This window comes from Podarcis liolepis (genome assembly GCF_965112155.1).
Source record: "Podarcis liolepis genome assembly, chromosome: 6".
Classification (NCBI taxonomy): Eukaryota; Metazoa; Chordata; class Lepidosauria; order Squamata; family Lacertidae; genus Podarcis; species Podarcis liolepis.
In genome coordinates this window covers 51646204-51667496 of record NC_139559.1, presented here as the reverse complement: position 1 = coordinate 51667496, position 21293 = coordinate 51646204, and the positions used below count along the sequence as shown (strand labels likewise).

Below are 21293 nucleotides of genomic sequence, written 5' to 3'. Positions count from 1 at the left end.
TGAACCACTTGTTCTGATTTGTTTATGGGGTAGTTTTATCTCAATGAGATTTCATTCTGCAGTCATCCTGATTTGCTTGTTGGGTGCTTACCCATCTTGGTCATCATTTGTTCACCTTACACTTTTCAATGTGTTTCCCTCATCACTTAGTAATATACAGAAAATGGATCTGTAGTGCTAGTCAGAGGACTTTAATTCATTTTAATTGCACAAACCTGAAGTTCCAGTGTGCCCTTTAATCTCTCTTGAAAAATACTAACAATCTTCCATGAATTTGTTTGACCTTTTTTTCAACGCCATCCAAATTCATGGCCATCACAAATTCCATAGCTCCGTTTGTCTGTATTGACTCTTCTAATAACCAGCATCATTGGATGCCCCCAAATTCTAATACTATGAGAGAGGAAGAAAACCTTTTCCTTATCCATTTTCTCCACTCCATGTATAATTTTACACCCCTCTGTTATGCCCCCCCCCCGTCTTTTCTCTAAACTAAAAAACTCCCAACTGTAAACTTCAGGTGAAAATATCAACTAGGGATCAGTAGTGCAACACGTTGCTGCTGGCTCTTGAGAGAGCTCTCCCTTGAATCTCTGGGGCAAGCAGAGATCTCAGCACAGCACAGGCACAGCTGCAGGGTGCAGGTGGCACTGCGGTCTAAACCACTGAGCCTCTTGGGCTTGCTGATCAGAAGGTCGGCAGTTCGAATCTGCATGATGGGGTGAGCTCCCATTGCTCTGTCCCAACTTCTGCCAACCTAGTAATTTAAAAACATACCAGTGCAAGTAGATAAAAAGGTACCAATTGCGATGGGAAGGTAAATGGTGCTTCCGTCACGCTGTTCCGTTGTGCCAGATGTGGTTTAGTCATGTTGGCCACATGACCCAGAAAGCTGTCTGTGGACAAACGCTGGCTCCCTCAGCCTGAAGTAAGATGAGTGCTGCACCCCAGAATCGCCTTTGACTGGACTTAACCATTAGGGGTCCTTTACCTTTATCTTTTTTATGTTGGACTGACTGCATCCTCACCATGCTGAGATATGTGTGTGGAGGATTGCATCACTACTCATCGTGCTCTAGCTGGAATGGGGTGCAGGGATTTAGCACATTCTGATATTAGAAGTTTAAAATGTTAATATCTGAAGGTAAACATACATTTTTTAAATTCAGTTAAACACTTTATGTGAAAGGAGAAATTATTTTTTTCTTTCATTTATGAATCTCTTCCTGTGGGGAATCCCAAAGTGACTTAGAGAATAATAATCATTTGTGTTCAACCTTGCAAGCAAATATGCAACACTTTAGTATCCCATTACAGTGGTACCTCTGGTTGCGAACGGGATCTGTTCTGGAGCCCCGTTCGCAACCTGAGCAGAGCGCAACCTACGTGTGTGCGGGTCGCGATTCACCGCTTCTGCGCATGCGCGAGACGTCATTTTGAGCATCTGTGAATGCGCGAGTGGCGAAACCTGTTCCGTTACTTCCGGGTTGCCACGGGACGCAACCTGAAGCATCTTTAACCCAAGGTGTGACTGTAGTTCACAATATTAATGTTATTGATTTTTTTGAGACTAAAAGAAAAGGTACCCCAAGTTTTGCGAAGCTAACGTCTCTGCTCCCCTAGAGTCAATTCTGAGCACAGATTGATTGCAACCCTGGGATCAAGCATTGTGCACCTTTTCCCCTTCACATCCACCCAAGTAGAATTACACTTGTATAGCTTCATCTTGAGCATTCTATCAATAGATTTGGGACAAGAAAATGGTTCAATTCTTTTTCCTTCATTTTTAGTATACGGCCAGAGAGAAGAAAAACAAATTGAGCACCTAGGATGTGAAAGCTCCTCTTCTTCCTAAAGGAACCATATTGTTTGCAAGATGGATCGGAGTAAGCGAAATTCAATAGCAGGATTTCCACCACGCTTGGAGCGTGTTGAAGATTTTGATGGGGGTGGCGGAGGCGATGGAAACGTGTCCCAGATGGGCAGAGTTTGGACTTCTTCATACAAGGCCTTGATTAGTGCCTTTTCAAGACTTACACGACTTGATGACTTTTCTTGTGAGAAAATAGGATCTGGTTTCTTCTCTGAGGTGTTCAAGGTGAGTAGACTGACCTTAATTCTCCTCTTTCCCTATTTTTGATATAGTAATTAAACAAATTATGAATGAATATTCTCTTGCTGTTGGTCTTTTGACTGCTTTGCCTAAGATCACTGAGTAACAGGGACTTTAAATGCCTTGGAATATTTAACATCTATGATATTTCTGGAAAGCTTAAAGTACAGTGAGATGAGACACCTGGTTGGCAGCTGAGTAACATCTATACTAAATACATGAATACATTTAGATTTTTTAAGTTGGAAAGCTTGCAGAAATGTGTATGTTTTATTTAAATATCTAGCTCTATTTTTCAGACTGAAGCAAGGTGACTTGCAGGCCAAAAATTAAAACGTCATGAAACTGTAAAAACAGGAGGGAGAAAAGATGTTAAAATTAAAACCTCATCAGTTGGCAATCCAAAAGAACGACATATATTCTCCTTCAGTACTTGGGATCAGAATGAATTGGCAGCTAAGCATAAGCACAAGATCTTGCCCAATGAATTATGATCTTCAAGTCTTTTTCCTACATCAAAGAATGGTTTAGTAATATCTCATTACTGGACCACTCCATGAGACAGACAATTCAAATTTCCTTTGCAAGTTTAAGTTGCAAGACAAAAACCGCACTTTCTGACCATATTACATTTTATAGACAAAACATTACAAGTCTGAGGAGATGATAAGACTGCCTGAGGAAATAAGCCAATCTTGCATTCTTCCCTTTTTACTGACTGGATTAGTTTCTTATGCACCTTTAGCCTCTGGTCAGTAAGAAGAATTATTTGAAGTGTGCTCCTTGCCACTTTTTAATTACAAGGATTGAGGCTGCAGGACCTTGGTCTATGGTATGAGTAACCCATTAATATCATTGAACTCTCACTCTTTTTCTTATCTTGTCCAATGGCATAGCAATACATATTACTTAGAGCAGATGTGGGAGTGGCATAAGCTAAGTTCTCTATCTACATGGTCCACTGTTAATTGAGGTGAAGAAGTTTAACAAGTTTTCTGCATGGCCATTTTACCTACTCAAATTTTGATTTACAGCAGACATTCTATATTTAATGTCTGAATATATTGTTCTAATTGCATTCCAGTTTGTGTTGAAGCTTTACATAGTATGTACCTATTGTGAAAATTACTTCATAAAACTAAAACCCTGGCCTAGACTTGTGTACTATGCAGTCCTTGGTCATACAAAATTGTGATGCTATGCTTCTTCCAGAGAAAACAGAATAATCCTCAACTGGATTTTGCCCATATATAGAATTTATTGTGTACTCCAGTTATCTTGTTGCATTTAGTAATGGCAATAATATTTAAAGCAAACTGCAGTTGATGAGGTGTAGATAATATGGGTATGTGGGGAGAACTTACTGTGGAGCTTTTAGCTTCCACAACAAAAGCCTTTAATGCTTGAGCTTAAAGAGAGCTGCCATATGCCCAGTTCCTTTTTCAAAGAAAAACAGAAATGTTCAGAACAAGCAAGGCTTTTCCATGTGTTTTTGATTCTGGATATTTTGGGTCATACCCATGACAATGTAGGCCATCTGGGAAGTGCAGTTTGTGCTGAGTATGTTATCCAGCAACACATACATCTATGGGAGGCTGCTTCTGCTTTCAGGTTTTGTTTCAATGTCTTTTTTCGTTAAAACAAACCATAGTAAGAATTCATGACACAGAAACATGACTGCATACACTTGCCAGGTCTAAGCACTTAACTTCCCACCTCCCTATGTGTCTGGAAAAGCACACTTGTGCATGTTGGGGAAAGAAAATGCTGCTTTTCAGCAGCAGCTGCTCATGTCTTATACGTGAGTTGGTGTTCCAGAGTGTCCTTCAGTCCTGAAAGGTTTTGAGGGTGGTGGGGATGGGAAGAGAAAAATCTCCTGAGTGCAAGAATACTGTATGTGTCATTTTGGATCCCTGCTGTTGCATTTTGCATTTGTTTTACTTCATGTATTGGTCAAAGGAATTGCTACCAATATCTGAGAAGAGAACCACGTTATCTTCAGAGTTTTCATTGTTTAATGAAGGTCCGAGCTGCTTCTACATCTTGGAGCTATTTATTTTCTTTTTAAAAAACTGCCAAACCATCTATTTGAATAGGAACTTCCACTTATGACCTATTCCAATCCACTGAAGAACAAAAACAACATATTTGAACATTGCCTACTTGCTCAAAATAATTGAGGAAAGTTACTAGAACAGGGGTAGATAACTTGTGGCCCTCCACGTGTTATCGGACCTGAACTCTCAACAGCTGCAGCTGGCATAACCAGTTGTTGTGGGAGATGTTATGCAGGGTTTGAATAGTGGTGCAGTTTCCTCTCCTTTTAAAATCTTCTTTACTGGGTCTTTTCTTTTATATTTTAATTATGTATTTTCCTTCTGTATTCTGACCTGACAGCTCATGGAGAAGAATCATTGTTTGAGCAGCCTAGTTTTGGATTTTAGTGTAGTCTACTCTGAAATGGTAGACTTTATACATTTCTTGTCCAGTCATATGTGTGTGTGTGTGTGTGTTTAGATTAACTTTGGGAAGCACTTGTAGATTTTCAGATTTTCATGAACCATAGTTTGGTCTTCTGTGCATGAGAATGGGGGAGGGGGAACACTGAATTAATAACTGAGATAGCTAAAGATGAGGCAGGGGAAGAAATATGAGAAGAAATTAAAATAAATGACAAAGCAGCAACTGCTGAATGACTACATGGCATACAGCATAATATGCACATTACATATTATAAGGAATCAACTTCATTTGGGAATCAGTACACTGAGGATTTGTATTATGCGCTAGACTGAGATTCTCTAACTTTACTCTTGGGAAGTTACTTTTAAAATATGATATAAAAGCAGATAAAATCTTAGGCATCTTTCAAGGCCATAGAGGTTGTCCCACCTGGGTATACAGTAGTTGAAAGGTGCTACATTGCAATTTCCCATTTACAGGAAATGCATCTCAAGGACAGAGCATCATTTTTTAGTTAACTGCTTTAAAGAAGTATCATTTTTTAGTAACTGCTTTAAAGAAAAGCGTCTTGCTGTAATCACAGTGAAGAACATTGTACATGTATTATTTAGGAAATGTGGTACAATTTTAAAATGACTGGGCAAATGCCAAGTATTTTCTTATACAATGTGATTTTAAGAAGAAAAGGCACTATTTTGAAAACTTGGAATACAGTGAGGCTTAATAGGGTAAAATTATTATTTGAACTCGGCCTAATAATTGTGGAATCTGTTGTGTTTGCTATTCTCCACATTTTGCTTACATTTTGAAAAGCAGAGTGGGTAGTCCTGTAATTTGTTTGCATGTTATGTTTTGGATAAGAGTTGCTAATACCGATTGGGAAGAAGAGGTGGTTACATTGACAGTTGGAACGAGGTTTGCTGATGTAAACATCCTGCAGCCACAGTTTGTTCCTTTTTGCTTGTGCAAGTTCATGTGAATTGTTTCCAGAATTTGAAGAGGAGAGTTTTCCTCTTAAATCTAACTAAAAGGGATAATCTTCTGAGGACTATTTGGGGTGGGTGTGTGCTTTCTGTTTTCCTTTTCAGGCATTTTTTATTTTTAAAAAGAAAGTTATTTCCCCTTTTGTTGCTGTGGAAACCTCTATTGGTGTGATTTACAAGTTATGTGCTTATCTTTGGTTATAAAAGTATTTATATACCTCCCTCTCATAAATCACCAGGTCTATACCTCCCTCTCATAAATCACCAGGTCTAGCAACATAAAAACATTTAAAAGCAAATAAAGCAATCCTTTAAATGACTGGTAACTCAAGGAACATTTTATATTTTTATCCTTATTGAGTTGTCTAAGTGTAAATCTTCTAAATCAACTTAGTTTTGTGTAAAAAAATGAGCAAGTGCTTAATTGTGGCTTTTGTGACCATAATAGAGATGCTTTACTGTGGTCACCAGGATAGATTACTTTAATAAGCATTGATCTCGGGAATTCCCTGAGGGGAATGGCTCCATAATTGCATGTTTATGTTGTGTACCATCAATTACAGTTAAATGTCCCATTTTACCACTTAAAATCCACTGGAAAATGAAATTAAATATTTAGCAGGCTTCCAATTGAAATTCCTTATCTAATAATGCAGCCTGTAAGTTTCCTAGTTCAATGCATCAGTTCATTTATGTGTCATGCTTCACAGCAGAGTTTGTGGAAACAAAATACAGTATGCTAATACTGTGAAAAAGGAAGAAATTTTAGTAGCCTGGTATACAAACTGTCCTACATAATTTCTATCTAGCTCAGGGGTCTGCAACCCGCGGCTCCGGAGCCGCATGTGGCTCTTTTACACCTTTGCCGCGGCTCCGGGGCGGATACTAGCTAGGGGAGGAGGCGCATTGTGCGCCCCGACACTCCCCACTGTGGCGGGCGCTGTACTGGCTGTGACGTCGCATGGGGGCGGTGCGTGCGTTAGTCACGCACCGTCCCGACGTCACCTTCCTGCCCGCTGTCAGATCGGAGGGCAGCGGCGCGCATGCTTTAAATGTCGCAATGGTTTTGCGGCTCCCAGGTTTTTTTTCTTCGGAAACGAGTCCAAGTGGCTCTTTTTGTCTTAAAGGTTGCAGACCCCTGATCTAGCTGCATTCGAAGTTTTGTGAGCAGAAGCTCGCTAAGCTAGTACAGTACAAAGTTGCCCAACCTTTTCCTGAGAGGTCTACAACCTTCAGAAGCAAGTTTAAAAACTGTTTCTGTGAAGGGTTTTCCCTTGCCATATCTTGTACAGTATGGGCTGTTCCAAGTCTCATTCTGACTTTGTGCGATTTTGCCTTTATGCCCAACCCCTGGTAACATAACCCTCATGTAAGTTGCAATTGCCTTGTAATACTTAATGCACAGCAATAGGCATTTGTAACCAGCTACCCCTACCACTAGTTGGTACAGCTCAAATACTTTCCTCTTTTTAATTCTTGTGAAGAAAAACTCTAGTGAAGTTTTTGTATTCTTTAGGCTGGAGAGGTGTAAAGTAGCTCAAAGACAGTTTTCTTTGGGTTTCCTTGGCATCCTTCCTTTACCTGTCAGTCTGATGGGGTATCTTTTTTATATTTATCCTTTCAGTATGTCTGGCATATAACTAAGAAGAAAGGGTTCTAAATTGGAGGTGAATATTCTTCCCTTGCTCATCTGATTACTTAGTATAAACAAGAATTCTCAAATTGCTTAACTATGAGATATACTAAAATGATTGTAAATTGAATTTCCTTTTTTAAATAACCAGTATATAAATGGTTTCTGCTTTAGAGACCAATATTTTTCTCCTGTTTTCTAAAAAGAAAAAAAAGTTGTTGATATAATGCTTATTTGTTTTTTCTAGTTTCTGCAGATGTGTTTGGCAGGAGCTATTTTATATATTGATGAACTTTTGAAGGAGTGAGGATAGTCTGTGTACTGTTTTTTCTCCTCAGCATTTCATTTGACAGTGCTGTTATTTGTTGAAATAACCCAGAAACATTGAGGGGAAAGTGAACACTGTGCAGATTAAACCAAAGTCAATAACTTAAATTCCTTTTCCCATGATTGCAGAACATAGGGATTATATTCAGCATTTTATATGTGATATGTCTTAACAAATACTGACAAATGTATTTCTAATATAAAAGCATGCTCCTTTCTGTACATGCTATAGAAAGCATTTACATTTATCACAAAGTTAAAAGCAGAGATCCCCTTCACCCCACTCTGCATGCAGAGCAGTAGCAATGTAGTAATTTCTTCTCAAGAAGTCATTTCACAAATAATGCTTTTGCTAATATGCATGTGCTTTTCATTAGTCTACTCCAGCACTAGTTGCCAGTATCCTACTGATGAATGACTTGCACTCCATCTTCTCTTTAGATTTTTGTGGGGGGTGGGGTGGGGGGCAAGGCATGACATAAATTCAGCTTCAGTTCCAGCAGAAGAAGATGCACATAAAATTGATCTTCTGTTAAGCATGTCTTCAGGCTACTTTTAAAAAGTTAAGCTTCTAAAATATTTGGCAGGCTAACTTTTTTCTTGGGTATGCGGATCTTGATATAGGACAATATACAAATTGTGCTTCACTGGCTTAAAGCTACGTATGTATAGTGGGAAATATAGTGTAGAACTACAGGAACTTAAAAACCTGCACAATATATTTGGCCAGATAGGTAGGACAAAATAAATGTATGTACACACTATGGAAACAATCAAGGATTTTACTGCAGAAATAGAGTAGCAAATGTTTAGTTAATTGATTACATTACTGTTTCCAAGTTTGTTTATAATCAGTTTGCTTGTGGGGGGAAAACAACCCGTACCCAGGAAACAAGAGAAGAATAGGTATTGGGCAAGTTTTTCAAGGCTCTACATAAATCAGGGTGGGTTAAAACGGTCTTGTTCAGTGTAAATGCCAATAACACAGAATATGCAAAGAAGCCTTCCCTTTCACTCTATATGGTCAGCATCGCAGTGCTGAAAACCAATTTGATTTGATTTATCTTATTTGGTTATAACTTAATGCTAAGTTTTAGATTACTATGTGCTTATTGCACTTTTTACTTTTATTGCTCAGACAATTTCTGTTGTTCAGTCCTATAAATGACTTAATTTGGTAACTCTGATTTGAGAACTTTGGACTTTGCAGGATTGATTCAAGTCTGTCTGTTATTTATTTACAGTGTGTCACAGAAACTGGAAATTCTTCCACTTACTATTATTGGTTGCTATGCTCAAGAGTCTGAAAGTGACTAAAAATTGTAGTGAAATACTCTATACTACGGATAAAAAACAAAATAATTAAAAGTGAAGCACAATAAAAGGCAATCAAACCATAAAAGCTATCCTTCTATCCCCTAACATAAGTCTAACCACCACAAATAGCCCCCAAAGAGGGAAGAGGGCACAACAAACTGCTGCAAATAAAACAACAACAACACTAAATTATATTGAAGATGAGAAACATTCCCTCATCTCCACCCTTCAGACAACTGTTGGAGAGGGCACTCATAGAAAGGCCTTTGATTCTCTTCTCAGGGCATAGTTGGGCTCGTATGGAAAAATGTATTCTGTAAGGTATGAAGTCCTGAGCAGTATAAGACTTTATAGGATAAAACTAACACCTTGAATTGAGCCCAGAAACTACTTGGAAGTAAGTGCAGTTGGGTCAGACAAGGTATTCTACATGTGGATTATTTTCTTTGCTGTGGCACTGGCCAACCTGTGATTCTTTTTGGAAGAATTGCATAGAGATATCAAAGCCTGGGGGAAAAGACACAGATGTGGGGGCTGATCCCCCCCCCATTGCTTTCTGCCCTCCCCCAATTTTGCAGAAACAAATAGGGGGAAAACTGAAAAGAGGGACACAACTTTCTCCAAGTTTTTCTGACTTCCCCAATTTTTCTGACCTCATTTGTAGAACTGCAAAAGAATGAAGTAGTGGCTTTTGCTACATGTTATGGTGCTGATGTGAAAACTTCATTATGTAGAGACCATTTCTAGCATCTTCCATGCGATTAAAGATTAAGGGTTTTATCCAGTGTTAGTGCAGCTCAAATTAGAACCATCGAAATGAATGGGCATGACTACCGGCAATTTAGGTCCACTAATTTCATTGAGTGAAACTTACTTGGATGCAACCCCAACTTTAGAGCTGCCTTAAACACTTCTGACCACTTGCAAAATTGGAACAGAGAAGGGTAAGTTAACTTAAAGCGCAATTTATGTGGAGCCTTAGGGTGTTGGCAATACTCCCCTCAACTGCGGAGGAAGCCACTTGGGTGCCACAGGGCCTCTGGAGTCTGCCTGCATCCTCCCACTCAGTCACCCTGCAGCTGGGGGGGAGGCAGCGGGTGAACTGTTTGGGCAGTGCGGAGCCTGCGTGCGCCCAAGCCACCACGTCTCCCAGGAGAGATGTGTGGCTTGGGCGCGCTGAAGGCTCTGCGGTGAGTGCCGCCTGGCATTTTGTCACCCCCCTCAGTGGTGACACCTGGGGCGGCCTGCCCCCCTTCCTCCGCCCCTGACTCCCCTTACTCAGCTTTACTATAAATTAACATAGTCTACTTGAAAGTGGAAGAGAACCAACAAGGAATCCATTGTTACATAAGCCTATCTCTGAAGTTTTAGAAATGCTTTTAAATACCTGTAGAAGGTGATTAATTACTATTGTGCCACATTTCATATTAGAGAATGTAATTTTAACTTATTGAGATGTGCTAGGCCCATTACTGTTTCCATTCATTTTCACTGTGTGACTCATAGCTTCTTTTTCGGGGGTTGTCTTTTAGGTGCGGCACAAAGTATCTGATCAGGTTATGGCTTTGAAGATGAACACACTAAGCAGCAACAGAGCAAATATGCTGAAAGAAGTCCAGCTCATGAATAGACTTTCACATCCAAACATATTAAAGTAAGAAAGGTGGGGTGTATATTTATATGTGGGAATGCAGATCAAGTTTCATGTACCATCTCTTATGATCCTTCATGTTTGTAGAGGTAAAGTTGAATATTCAGGTACTGTCTCTCAAAACTTCGGAGCTAATTTTTGGATCAATGATTACTCTTGTTTATCCCTTTATTCCCAGACTCATCTTGATTCCAAATACATTTCTATTAGCCTATACAATAATTTTGACTAGCTTTCTTCTGGCCTTCTGCATTCTTCATTAAATATTATGTGTTGTATTCCACTAACTTTTACTCAGAGTAGACCTTTTGAAATTAATGACCATAACTAATATGGGTCCATTAATTTCAGTGGGACTGCTCCGAGTAAAAATTGAATACAGCTGCCCTGTCATCTGCAGTTGGTAAAATGCAAATTGAGCAGATGTGTCTGCAAGTTTATGTACTATAAATGTATAAATCACTTTTGCATAGGGGAGCACAAGAGGATTGGCTTATATTCTTTATGTTAAAATGGGTAATGGGATTTAAATCTTGTGCAGGGAGACTTTTATTTATATTGCATGCCACCAAATAATGTAATTTATTTTTACAAATATTAGTTGTTTAAATCTTAATTTGCATTGTGCCTGTGTGAAGTAGTGATTCGAGCATTGGACAAAGCTCATAGACTTTGAGGTGAGTGAGACATGGCAGTGTGCAGTTTTACAAAGTGGTTGTAAAATTAAATGAAACCCCTCTGAAATGATATTTGAGGTAGTGCTTATTGTGGAATATTTGTTACAGTACAATGCAAGTATTTTGCACAAATAGAGCATTGCAAAACATAATATTACTACATGTGTTGTGGTGATGAGTGGCATTTTGAGCAGAAATACTCATGCAAATGATTAGGACTCCACTGTCATCTTTTAAATCAGTATTCTTTTTCTAGCATAATTAAACAACTGCTTTGATAGTGACAAGCTCCTGAAGTCTCTAAACATCTATCTTGCTTATATCATTTCCATAGGAAATGTTTTGCAGTTCCATTTAAACCTGTATTTAAATGAGAAAATGGGGGAAATATATTCGTACAAATGAGTTTATAAAATGGGATTACAATTGCATCTGTATACTTTGAGCTTTGTGACTTCTGTTAACTAAAACTGTTCATATGAATGAAGTGCAGTCTAATAATAATAATAATAATAATAAATTTTATTTATAACCCGCCCTCCCCAGCCAAAGCTGGGCTCAGGGCGGCTAACAACAACCAAAATAGTCCAACATTCTAAAACATTCATTATAAAATTAATTAAATCAAATTAAAATCAAATTAATGGCAACCATCAAGCAAAATTTTGGGCAGATTGCCAGAGGAGGGGGTCAGACTGCGCCCTGACAAAAGGCCTGGTGGAACAGCTCTGTCTTGCAGGCCCTAATTTCCTCATTTCCAATGTCTAATTTCCTCATTTCCAATGGCTGACTCTGTGCAGTGCTACACAAGTGCTTAGCACTGCACTTTGGGGAACTAGGAACATAGGATACTGCCTTAACGCTGAGTCAGACCTGATAGCAGCTCTTCAGGATTTCAGCCTGGGCCCTTCTGCATGCAGGTACTTATAACTGAACCACAGCTCTTCTCAAAAAGAGCTAGGGTGGAACTGAAGCCAAGATGGGGTTTCCAGTTCCATGTTTGTTTGTTAATGCAAATGGACAGAGGCATCTACAGAGGGGAATGAGTAAATATAAATTTCCATCTTACATAAACATATTTGTATATTCCTGCCTCAAGATTCTCCCCCTCCCCACTTGGCACGTTGTTGCATAGGTATGTATATGAGTGTAAATACTTGGATAGGTGACTGCCTGGAAACCACACGTATGCTACCTTGAGTTTCATGGAGAATGGAGGATAGAAATGCAAGAAAATAAATAAATAAATAAATAAATGGGGGTGTGCTCTGTTGGAGTGGTGCTTTTTCTTAGGGTGCAAGATTTTTTCCCCCAAGAAGAGGAAGTATGTATGCATAGGAAATGCACAAAAATTAGTGGGACAACAGCAGTGAAAAGCAACAAGGAGTGCTGGTGCTAACACATTTTCATTAAACTAGGAACTGGATTATTTTCAGAGTTTGTTTCTGCTCCACTATGCGAAATAAAGTGGGTTTTAATGGATCCTGGATTTTTTTACTTTAGGAATGCTGAAAAAGTAAAGTTTGAGATGTCATAACTTTCACTCATGGTCAGCACTTGCTCTTTTCACAAGTTATGTTTTGAAGGTGAAAAATGTGTTGTCAAGCTTTTTTTTTTTAAGTGGTTCTGAGATTTGTGTTCTGTAACTTAACTTCCTTTCCTTTTAAATACTCTGATATGCCTTCAGGTAGCTGCATAGTTGCCATACAGTCAGTTTGCTGGTTAGTTTTCATGTGTGATTCCTTGTGCTATAATGTCCGAAGTAGCTTCATTCTTTATGCTTTATTTCATTTGAAGGCAGAATGTTGTATATTGGATAAGATAGAAATGAGCCTATTTATTTGTTCTATTAACACAAACAGATTTTCATAGCTGAAGGCTTATTTGCTTGATTTCCTTCAACTCTTTATGAAGTTATCCCTGTACACACACACACACACACACACACACACACACACACTCTTAATAGGTAAGAGTACTGAAAGTTTACTCAAAAACAGCTTACATTCTACCACATGTTTCTTGCATCATACAGAACTTAAATATATATATAAATGAACACTTTCCATAAGTCAGTTTTACAGTATTCCTTTTGTCAGGCATCTTGTGGTCTTTATTTTTGAAATTGTGCATTTTCACTTCTTCTTATGCTAAATAAAGTCCCAGAGTTGCCCCATACTAAAAATTAAACTATTGTTCCATTTTCAGTTATGACATAGCTCAATGTCATGACATAACTCAAAGGTACTTTCATAAAAGTCATATTTAAAACTGATAACATTTTACAGTTGTGAGATGAACTGTAAACAATTGGATTCCTAAGCCTTTATGGCATGTGGAATCTATATTTTAACTGAATAGAAAACTTAGCAGTTTATTTGTTGGTCTTTTCTGGCAGTGTGATCACATTTGGTGGTATCTTCATTGCTGTTCTCATAATCCAGATTTTGTATACCAATACTAATGTCCGGGTAGATATAAAATCTAGCTAGACAATTGCTAAGGCCAGGCCAAAGATACACTTTAAGATGTCCATTTCTACTTTAAGACACAGCATTGATTTCTCCACACCAAACTTTTTCTGTATGTATGAATGTAAAAGGTTGTGTTTGTTAGTATTGTCCTCACCCCAAATCCTACAAATGTTTAGGAATAGGCAGAATTTAGAAATCTACTCCCCATCTTCAACTACATTGCTTCAGTATACTAGTGCTAGACAGAAACTAATATACTTAGTGATTTGTATTTTTAAAGCAGCAGCTATTAACATAATGATTCAGATGCACTGGTAACTTGTTTTAAAGTTGACAAAATGCACTGTTTGTTTCCCATTTTAAGAAGCTGTTTTTTCCTGTTTTATAGGTTTATGGGCGTCTGTGTACATCAAGGACAACTGCATGCCCTTACTGAGGTATGACTGTATAAAGTACCAAGCTACCGTATTTTTTGCACCATAACACTCACTTTTTTCCTCCTAGAAAGTAAGGGGAAATGTCTGTGCGTGTTATGGAGGGAATGCCTACGGATGGCGGGGGGATCTGCTGCAGTCGTGAGCAGAGGATCCATGGTTCCCCTTCCTTCCCTCCTCCATGGCTCGCTTTGAAACAGCAAAGCGGGAGAAGAGCTGCTGAGTGGGGAGGAGAGAGGGACAGAGACCCTGCTTGCTTTAAAGGAGCAAAGCGGGAGAGGAGAGGAGCCGCTTACACGAGTGTACTGGGTCACCCCAAATTCACCATCAGATCACATAGCATGTCCATGGCTACATCTTGCACCAGAAAAATCACGCACCCACTGTTGCCTGGGGTCGCAGTGGTGCAAAAACGTGGTTACAAAGCATGGATCCACATGGATCCTCAGGATTTTTGCATTGGGCTACTCCAAACTCACCGTCAGATCACATGTCTGTGGCCACAGCATGAACCACAAAAATCATACATCCACTGTTTCGTTTAGAATATTTTTTTTCTTGTTTTCCTCCTCTAAAAACTATGTGCGTGTTATGGTCTGGTGCGTGTTATAGAGCGAAAAATACGGTATTTATCATATGTACTTCCCTTGAACTAGTTGGGTTATCTGTAATTGTCCCTAGAAACATTGTTTCCTTGGAGGTTTTTAAGCAGAGGCTGGGAGGCCACCTGTCATGTATAATCTAGTTGAGAATCCTGCATTACAGGGGGTTGGACTAGATGACATTCGGGGTCTCTTCCAAATCTGTGATTCTATATTTACCCAAACATTCCAATATAAATGAATGCAGGTTTTAATTGTAAGGGTTCTATAATCAGGCATCTTAATTTTCACTGACACATTCCTTATTAGAATCAAGTAGGAGACCAAGTCATTACTTAAGTCATTGCATACTATGCTACTACCACACCTATAGAACTTCTAATATACTCTAGTTCACATTTTAATATTATTGTAGTTTATATTTAAATTTCACAGCCCTTCCTTGCCAAAGTAGAATATAAGAAAGGATGTGTTAAGAGCACCTCCGGTGTTCAAGTAATTTAATTCCTATGCTGCTTTATAAATTTGAGTGGGATGTCATTTCTGAGCACAATGGAATTAATAGGGAGATGGAAAACAACATTGGTTTCTAAAAGGCAGGCTTGGTCACAAACTGCAGCTTTTAATCTAAAAGGACATTCTCCAGAAGTCAGAACACACTTGTAGTTTGTTCATCTTGTGCCACATCTAATGTTATTCGTATGAAAGCAAGTGTCATTAATTCAGCTACTTGCCTTCAATAATTCAGAGTAGGAATATTATTAATAAGCATATGTAAACTCTATTGCATTAGCACTGGTTGTTTTTATGTTGCTAGTTAAGAAACATCTTGGATTCAAAACAGGTTTTGTTCAACAACAAAAATGTGCTCATAGAAGTTCTGTGCATGCAACAGAGCTTCCCCTCCCTCTCCTCTGCCTGCCCCCTCATATCACCTCCAGTGTTGCACTGGAGGGTTGAGAAAACCCTTGGAGCAGATATGGGGTATGTACGGCAGGAGGAAAGGGAGAGGAAGTTCTTATGAACTAGTTGAAGCTGTCCCATGTGCACAAGTATTTAGTTGGATACAACCCAAGATAGTTAAAGGAATGCTATATCTTTTCTTCCTTTCAATTCCTGTTTAGGTGAGACACAGATTCATTCTGAATGAACTAGAGATCTAAAAGGGTTAGATCTAGCATCTATCATAAGATTAGCACATGAACATAGTTTCAAGTGTCCAAGATTTCATATCTGTTCTTTGAGCTGGAGTCTTCTGGAAAATATTATATGTGGATTCTGTTGATGCCCTTCACTCAAGCAACAAAGATATCAAGGAAGTGTAGCAAACTTGCTAAAGGAATTCTGAAACTGAATAATGCATCTTTGCACTGTTGCAGATTTGTGTTCTGTAGAAGTGCAGAATGGCTATACATCAAGTATTACAGGCTTCTTTCTCACATGTCTGCTTGAGAGTCTGTACACATTAAAGATTTTGAGGTTATGTGCTTATGTTTGAAGGAAGTTAGCACATCTGGTTCTTTAAGGGAAAGGGGGGAGGACTGACACCAGTCAGCCTTATTTTGAATTGCTTGCTTTAGAAATTAGTTTTCTAGCAAACCAATCACATATGTTGCCATCCTGCACTACTACAGAGCACCAAATCCTCAGCTGGATGTAGAGCAACTGCAGTAATACGTTTCCAAAAACATTAATGTGGAATTAGTTGAATGAAAGCCTGAATGAAGGACAGGTGAGGGAGAGGCTATTTCTTTGTTATTTTCTGAGCAATATGAACACACCTACCCTCCCAGGCTGCTTGTTTAAACCTGGAGCCACACTATTAGACAGTGAATAGAGACTGGTTTTAACAGAAGAGGGGTATGTGGGTGAAGAATATAGATCTCTCCCTTCCCCCTTTCCCACTTACTTCCATATTGTCCTTCTTCCCAAGCCTTTTCAACAGCTGAGTTCAGATTGCAAGAAGGGTCAAACAGCTTTTGCATGCATGCCATCTGCTCGTGGGATCATACACCTCCCCTCACTCCCTCTTCCTAAATGATTGGGACAAATCTGGATTAAACACTGATCTACTGTTACCATGTCTAGTTTGTCACTTAGTTTGGCACCACTAGAGAAGAAAACTACAAAAGCTATGTTTGAACCATTGAACCAGCAATACCACTTCCTAAGTGCATGCTCTATTGAGCTGAAAATCCCACTTGTCTCAGTGGTTACAGAACTTCTGCAAAATCAGAAATTAGAGAAGGGTGCTAAGACAGTAAGGATAGTCACATCCCACTGATTCTGTAAGCTATATTGCACCTGGAGGCATCGAAGTGTGATTGCAATGAATTCTGTGGCATTGTTTGAGTGGACTCCATCCCCTGTGGTTAACCATTCTCCCATTTGATCTTTTGTTCTTAATGATGCTTTACAGATGTTACGCTTTGAGAATATTCAATAGGAAATGCTTCCTATGCCCTCCAAATCCAGCAGTTGTTTTCTGTCTATAGTCCTTGCAGACCATTGTGCAAGGAGGGTAGGGCACTTAATGCATATATACAAACTAGAAGCAAATGTGTAACTTATTGGGACAGAGTGTACATGCTTCTGGAGAGAAGTTTGCACCTGCTTTGCTTTTCTGAGATTTTTAGCACACTACAATAGCTAAGCCAAGCTTTTACTTGGCATCCAAACCAGGATTGTGGTTAAGGTCTTAGCTGCCTCACCAAGCTAAAAAGTCCAGGGAGGAGCAATGTAGATTCTCCAGTGGGGAATATTGTCTTTTTCATGTGCTTGAAAAATTGATAGAATTTCTTTGGCTGTAGTTTGCTTTTGTTAGTTGTGGGGAATGGTGAAATTGAGGAGACTCTTCGCTTTTCACCTAGAGATTGTCTTCCTATAGTTTGAAGGCCAAAGAGAAAGTCAAAGTTGATAATTTTTGTCAAATTTCTTACTTTTTTGCTCTCCATAGAACACCACAACGGTGGCTCAGGAGCTCTTGTAAAGAAAGGGTAGAGCAGGAAAAGTTATATCTGTAGGAGTAGGGTATGGGTGGTGAAATTGATCCACTGACGGGTGGTGATTTCAAGCTACATTCTGCAAGGATAAGCTCCACAGTTGAGTTCCCCACTGTGACTCTACCTGCTCCACACATAACATCAGAAGTGGATTAGATAGGTGTAATTTGGGGAAAACAGCCTCACAGACCAAATGTGACCCATGCTGGGCCAAATTTGGACCATAGGCCAGAGGTTCACATCCTTGTAGACAGGGGTAGGTACTCTTGTTAAGGGGAGAGTGACTCTTCCTCTAGTTGGGAACAAGAGGTGCCCATTGCAATGGAAGGGTTGGCTCCTTTAAATTTCACCAGCAATTACTTTAGTAAAGGTGTAGATGAAGTTTATCCTAAGCATAGTTATCCCTTCTGTATAAAGTCTATTCTGTGACAGCTGCATATTGCTTAATTAGCACGGCATATTGCTTAATTAGCTAGAGCTTGCATAGTATCTGCAAAAGTAAATAAAAAATGCTTATTGTTGTGTGGAAGCACTTTTTGATACAAATAAGTCATGTTGCAGTTAGCCATGTGGCTGTACTTTGGCATGAAATAACTCTTTGGCTTGGAAGCTGTTCTTCAGCAATTGAAGTATTCACTTGTAAACTCTCTTGAGGTCTTAATGCATATTTCATGTAGTTATTTTTAGTAACTGCCAAGGCCTTTGAGAAACTTGAACTGAGTTTGGCACTTAGACTGCACAAATAAAAGATATTTTGTTACTTTATAAGCATAACTTTTCCTTGTATTTTATACAAAGAATAATTTTCCTTGACATTTCATAATACTCTCCAATTTAAATGCATTAGTTTTTAATTATGACAAATTAAATTGGAGCTATTTTCATTTTTAAAAAGCACTGTTAAAATATTATTTTCTCATATTAAATATTTGGAACTTAATCTGGCTGAGGAACCATAATTCTCAGTGAGATTCTAAAAATTCAGGCCATCTCTGCTTCATCAGCATTTTCACAGGTAGACAATAGACTGAAATGGCTTAATTCACATGTTGCATTAAACTGGTTTAAAAGAAACTGTGGTTTAACGTGAATGTACAGGGTGCTAGTGCATCCTGTTTAAAAGTTATTGCTCCTCCCCTGCTCCTACTGCACCATCAGGAAACAAGGCAGAATCTGGCTTATCATGAGTCAGGGGCTCATGACTTGTTTACCTTAAACCATGTGCAGGAAGCCAAGGACAAACCAGTTAAATGTTTTTAAGTACAGTCCTTGAGCTTGTGTGCTTCCTCCTTTCCCCTTCTTCCCTTCACACATGGCAGTTGAATACTTCATTTTATCCCATGCTTAATGAAGATGGGTGATTACTTTGTTGCAGTGAGAAATAGCCATGTACTGTTTGCCCCACCCTCCTTTTCAAAGCTGGGATGATGGTACTTTCCGGCTGTTAAGCCTTATAATGAGAATTTGTAGAGGAACTGAAATGATTACACTCAGGATTTATGTGTGGTAGCCTCAGGTTCATTTCACTTCCACTAGTGGTTCAGTTCAGTTGAGACAAGTTGTGGTTTGGTAACTGGGAGTACCCAGTCACCCAGCAGGCTTCCCTTTCTATTCCTATGTCACAGAAATAATGGCAAACTATGGCTAGTGAATATGAAGTGGAGGAGGAAGTTGCATGTGAGAAGGAGGGGCGGAGGAGGCATACAAACATTTGGGTGACTTGTCTTCCCCACTGTGGCATGTGCTTTTAGTTTAATTTTCTGAAATTCTTAGTTTATGGTCATCAGGTGCTAATCTTAAGCCCCAGTTCACTGATCCAGTTGTTACTGCTCAGCCTAGGAAACTAAATTATATTGCACTTTTGCAGACTTGATTACTAGTCACTAAACTCACTGTACCCCAATATCAGATTGCATAGAATAACCTCAGTATAAATTGGATGGTATGAGGATATAGCTCATGGTGCCCAGCATCCATTTCTTGTAGTTGCAAAAGTGTTCCTTCATCTGTGGAAATGTCTTCTGATTTCTGTAAGCTTACAGCCAGATCCACACATAGGCTTTTCCACATACATAGGAGGGATCATGCGGAAACAATTAAGTGACCAGGTCCTTCACAGTCCTTAGTGTTGCTGTACTTCCTGCTGTGCTAAAACTGTTTCTCCAACTGGAGCTGCATCTTATTGCATAAGGATACAGCATACAGATTTATAAATTCATTATCTGTTCTATTTCTTTCTTTCTCTTACCTGAATAGATATATATTAAAAGAGATTTTATGGTAGAATTCACTTTAAGAATGCAGCCAAGCTTTTGTAGCATTTCTATGAGTAGGTTTGTACAGGCTTTATTTTACAACTAAATATAAGTTCCATGTACTGATTCTCTGCAGTACAGGGGAAAGGCCTATAGTTAGTTGCCCGCAAACTTAAGATCAGATTGTTGGAAGAAATTTGTGAAGCTCAGGACAAAAATAATTGCAGAATATGTGCAAACACTTGTTCTTGTCCCTGTCTGGCGTTTCCGTGGGCTCTGGCTTCCATCACTGGTGGTGTTGCACCAGAAGCGATTTAGTCATGCTGGCCACATGACCCGGAAGGCTGTCTGTGGGCAAACTCTGGCTCCCTTGGCCTGAAAGCGAGATGAGTGCTGTACCCCATAGTCGCCTTTGACTGGACTTAACCACCCAGGGGTACTTTACTGTTACCTACAAATTTCTCTAATCCCGAATTTTCTAATACTTTCCTACAACCCACAGTTTCATAGGACCATACAACAACTTTGCAAACACTCAGAAGTAAAAACATCAGAATCAAGAATTTAGATCTACATGAATTTGTATTGCTGCTTAAAGTATACTCTATCAAGGATTGTGAAGAAAAGAAACAACATTCAGCTGAGTTCCAACAACACACCCAGTAGGCCTTTCCTTCCCATCTAGCTCTTCAAGGGCAGACTTGTATTTTTAATGGAATTTGAATTGTTGGCATACTTGGAGTACAAATATTCCCAGCCTTCAGTCCTGAGCTGCCACTCCTGATGTACTTAACCCTTGTTCCAGTTGGAAAAAAGTCCTCTGTTACTTGCAAAGCCACAGTTTGTTTTGTACATAGTGGGAGCAAAAGCTGTCACATCATTACACTTTTTTACTTTACTCCCCCCCCCTTGCTTAGAAGGCTATTCCAAATATATAATTAGGTGGAGCCTTATCCCTATTTTGAAGAGTTGGATTAATTTGGTTTTAAGTATTGTAGAATTGTAATTGCATTTGTACACACAATGAATTTTTAGGCCCAACTGTTAAAGCAGTGCTTATCTTGTAGCATCAGCTGGAGCAAGGCCCCATAGGATAGTTAATTTCTCTGAAATGGCAGACATTCAGAGCATGCATATTTGAAATTGCAAAGACCACATCTTCCAGTACTTGCATTGGGACTGATAACTTGTTGGGAGGTGGAAGGTGGAATAGCTTGGTCATAGAGATCCTTTCACCTGAGATTCTTGACTATGGGAGCCTGTGGGGCTGGTGAAATGAGCCGTAGTCCTACTATGTAAAGAGAAATGAGCAAAGTGTTATAATTCCTCCTGGGGAAGATTTATTCAGATCTATGGTACCAA

The 21293-nt window shown here is 39.1% G+C and overlaps 1 protein-coding gene across 2 annotated transcripts in view; it reads left to right on the top strand.

Moving 5' to 3' along the window:
* Positions 1-21293, top strand: part of TESK2 (testis associated actin remodelling kinase 2) — a 54159-nt gene that overhangs the window by 8738 nt on the left and 24128 nt on the right. For both annotated transcript variants that reach the window (XM_083509587.1, XM_083509586.1), the window contains exons 2-4: positions 1791-2098; positions 10369-10490; positions 14027-14075. In XM_083509587.1, the coding sequence (XP_083365713.1) occupies positions 1877-2098; positions 10369-10490; positions 14027-14075 (393 nt within the window). In that variant the 5' untranslated portion in view covers positions 1791-1876. The remainder of the gene's footprint in view (positions 1-1790; positions 2099-10368; positions 10491-14026; positions 14076-21293) is intronic.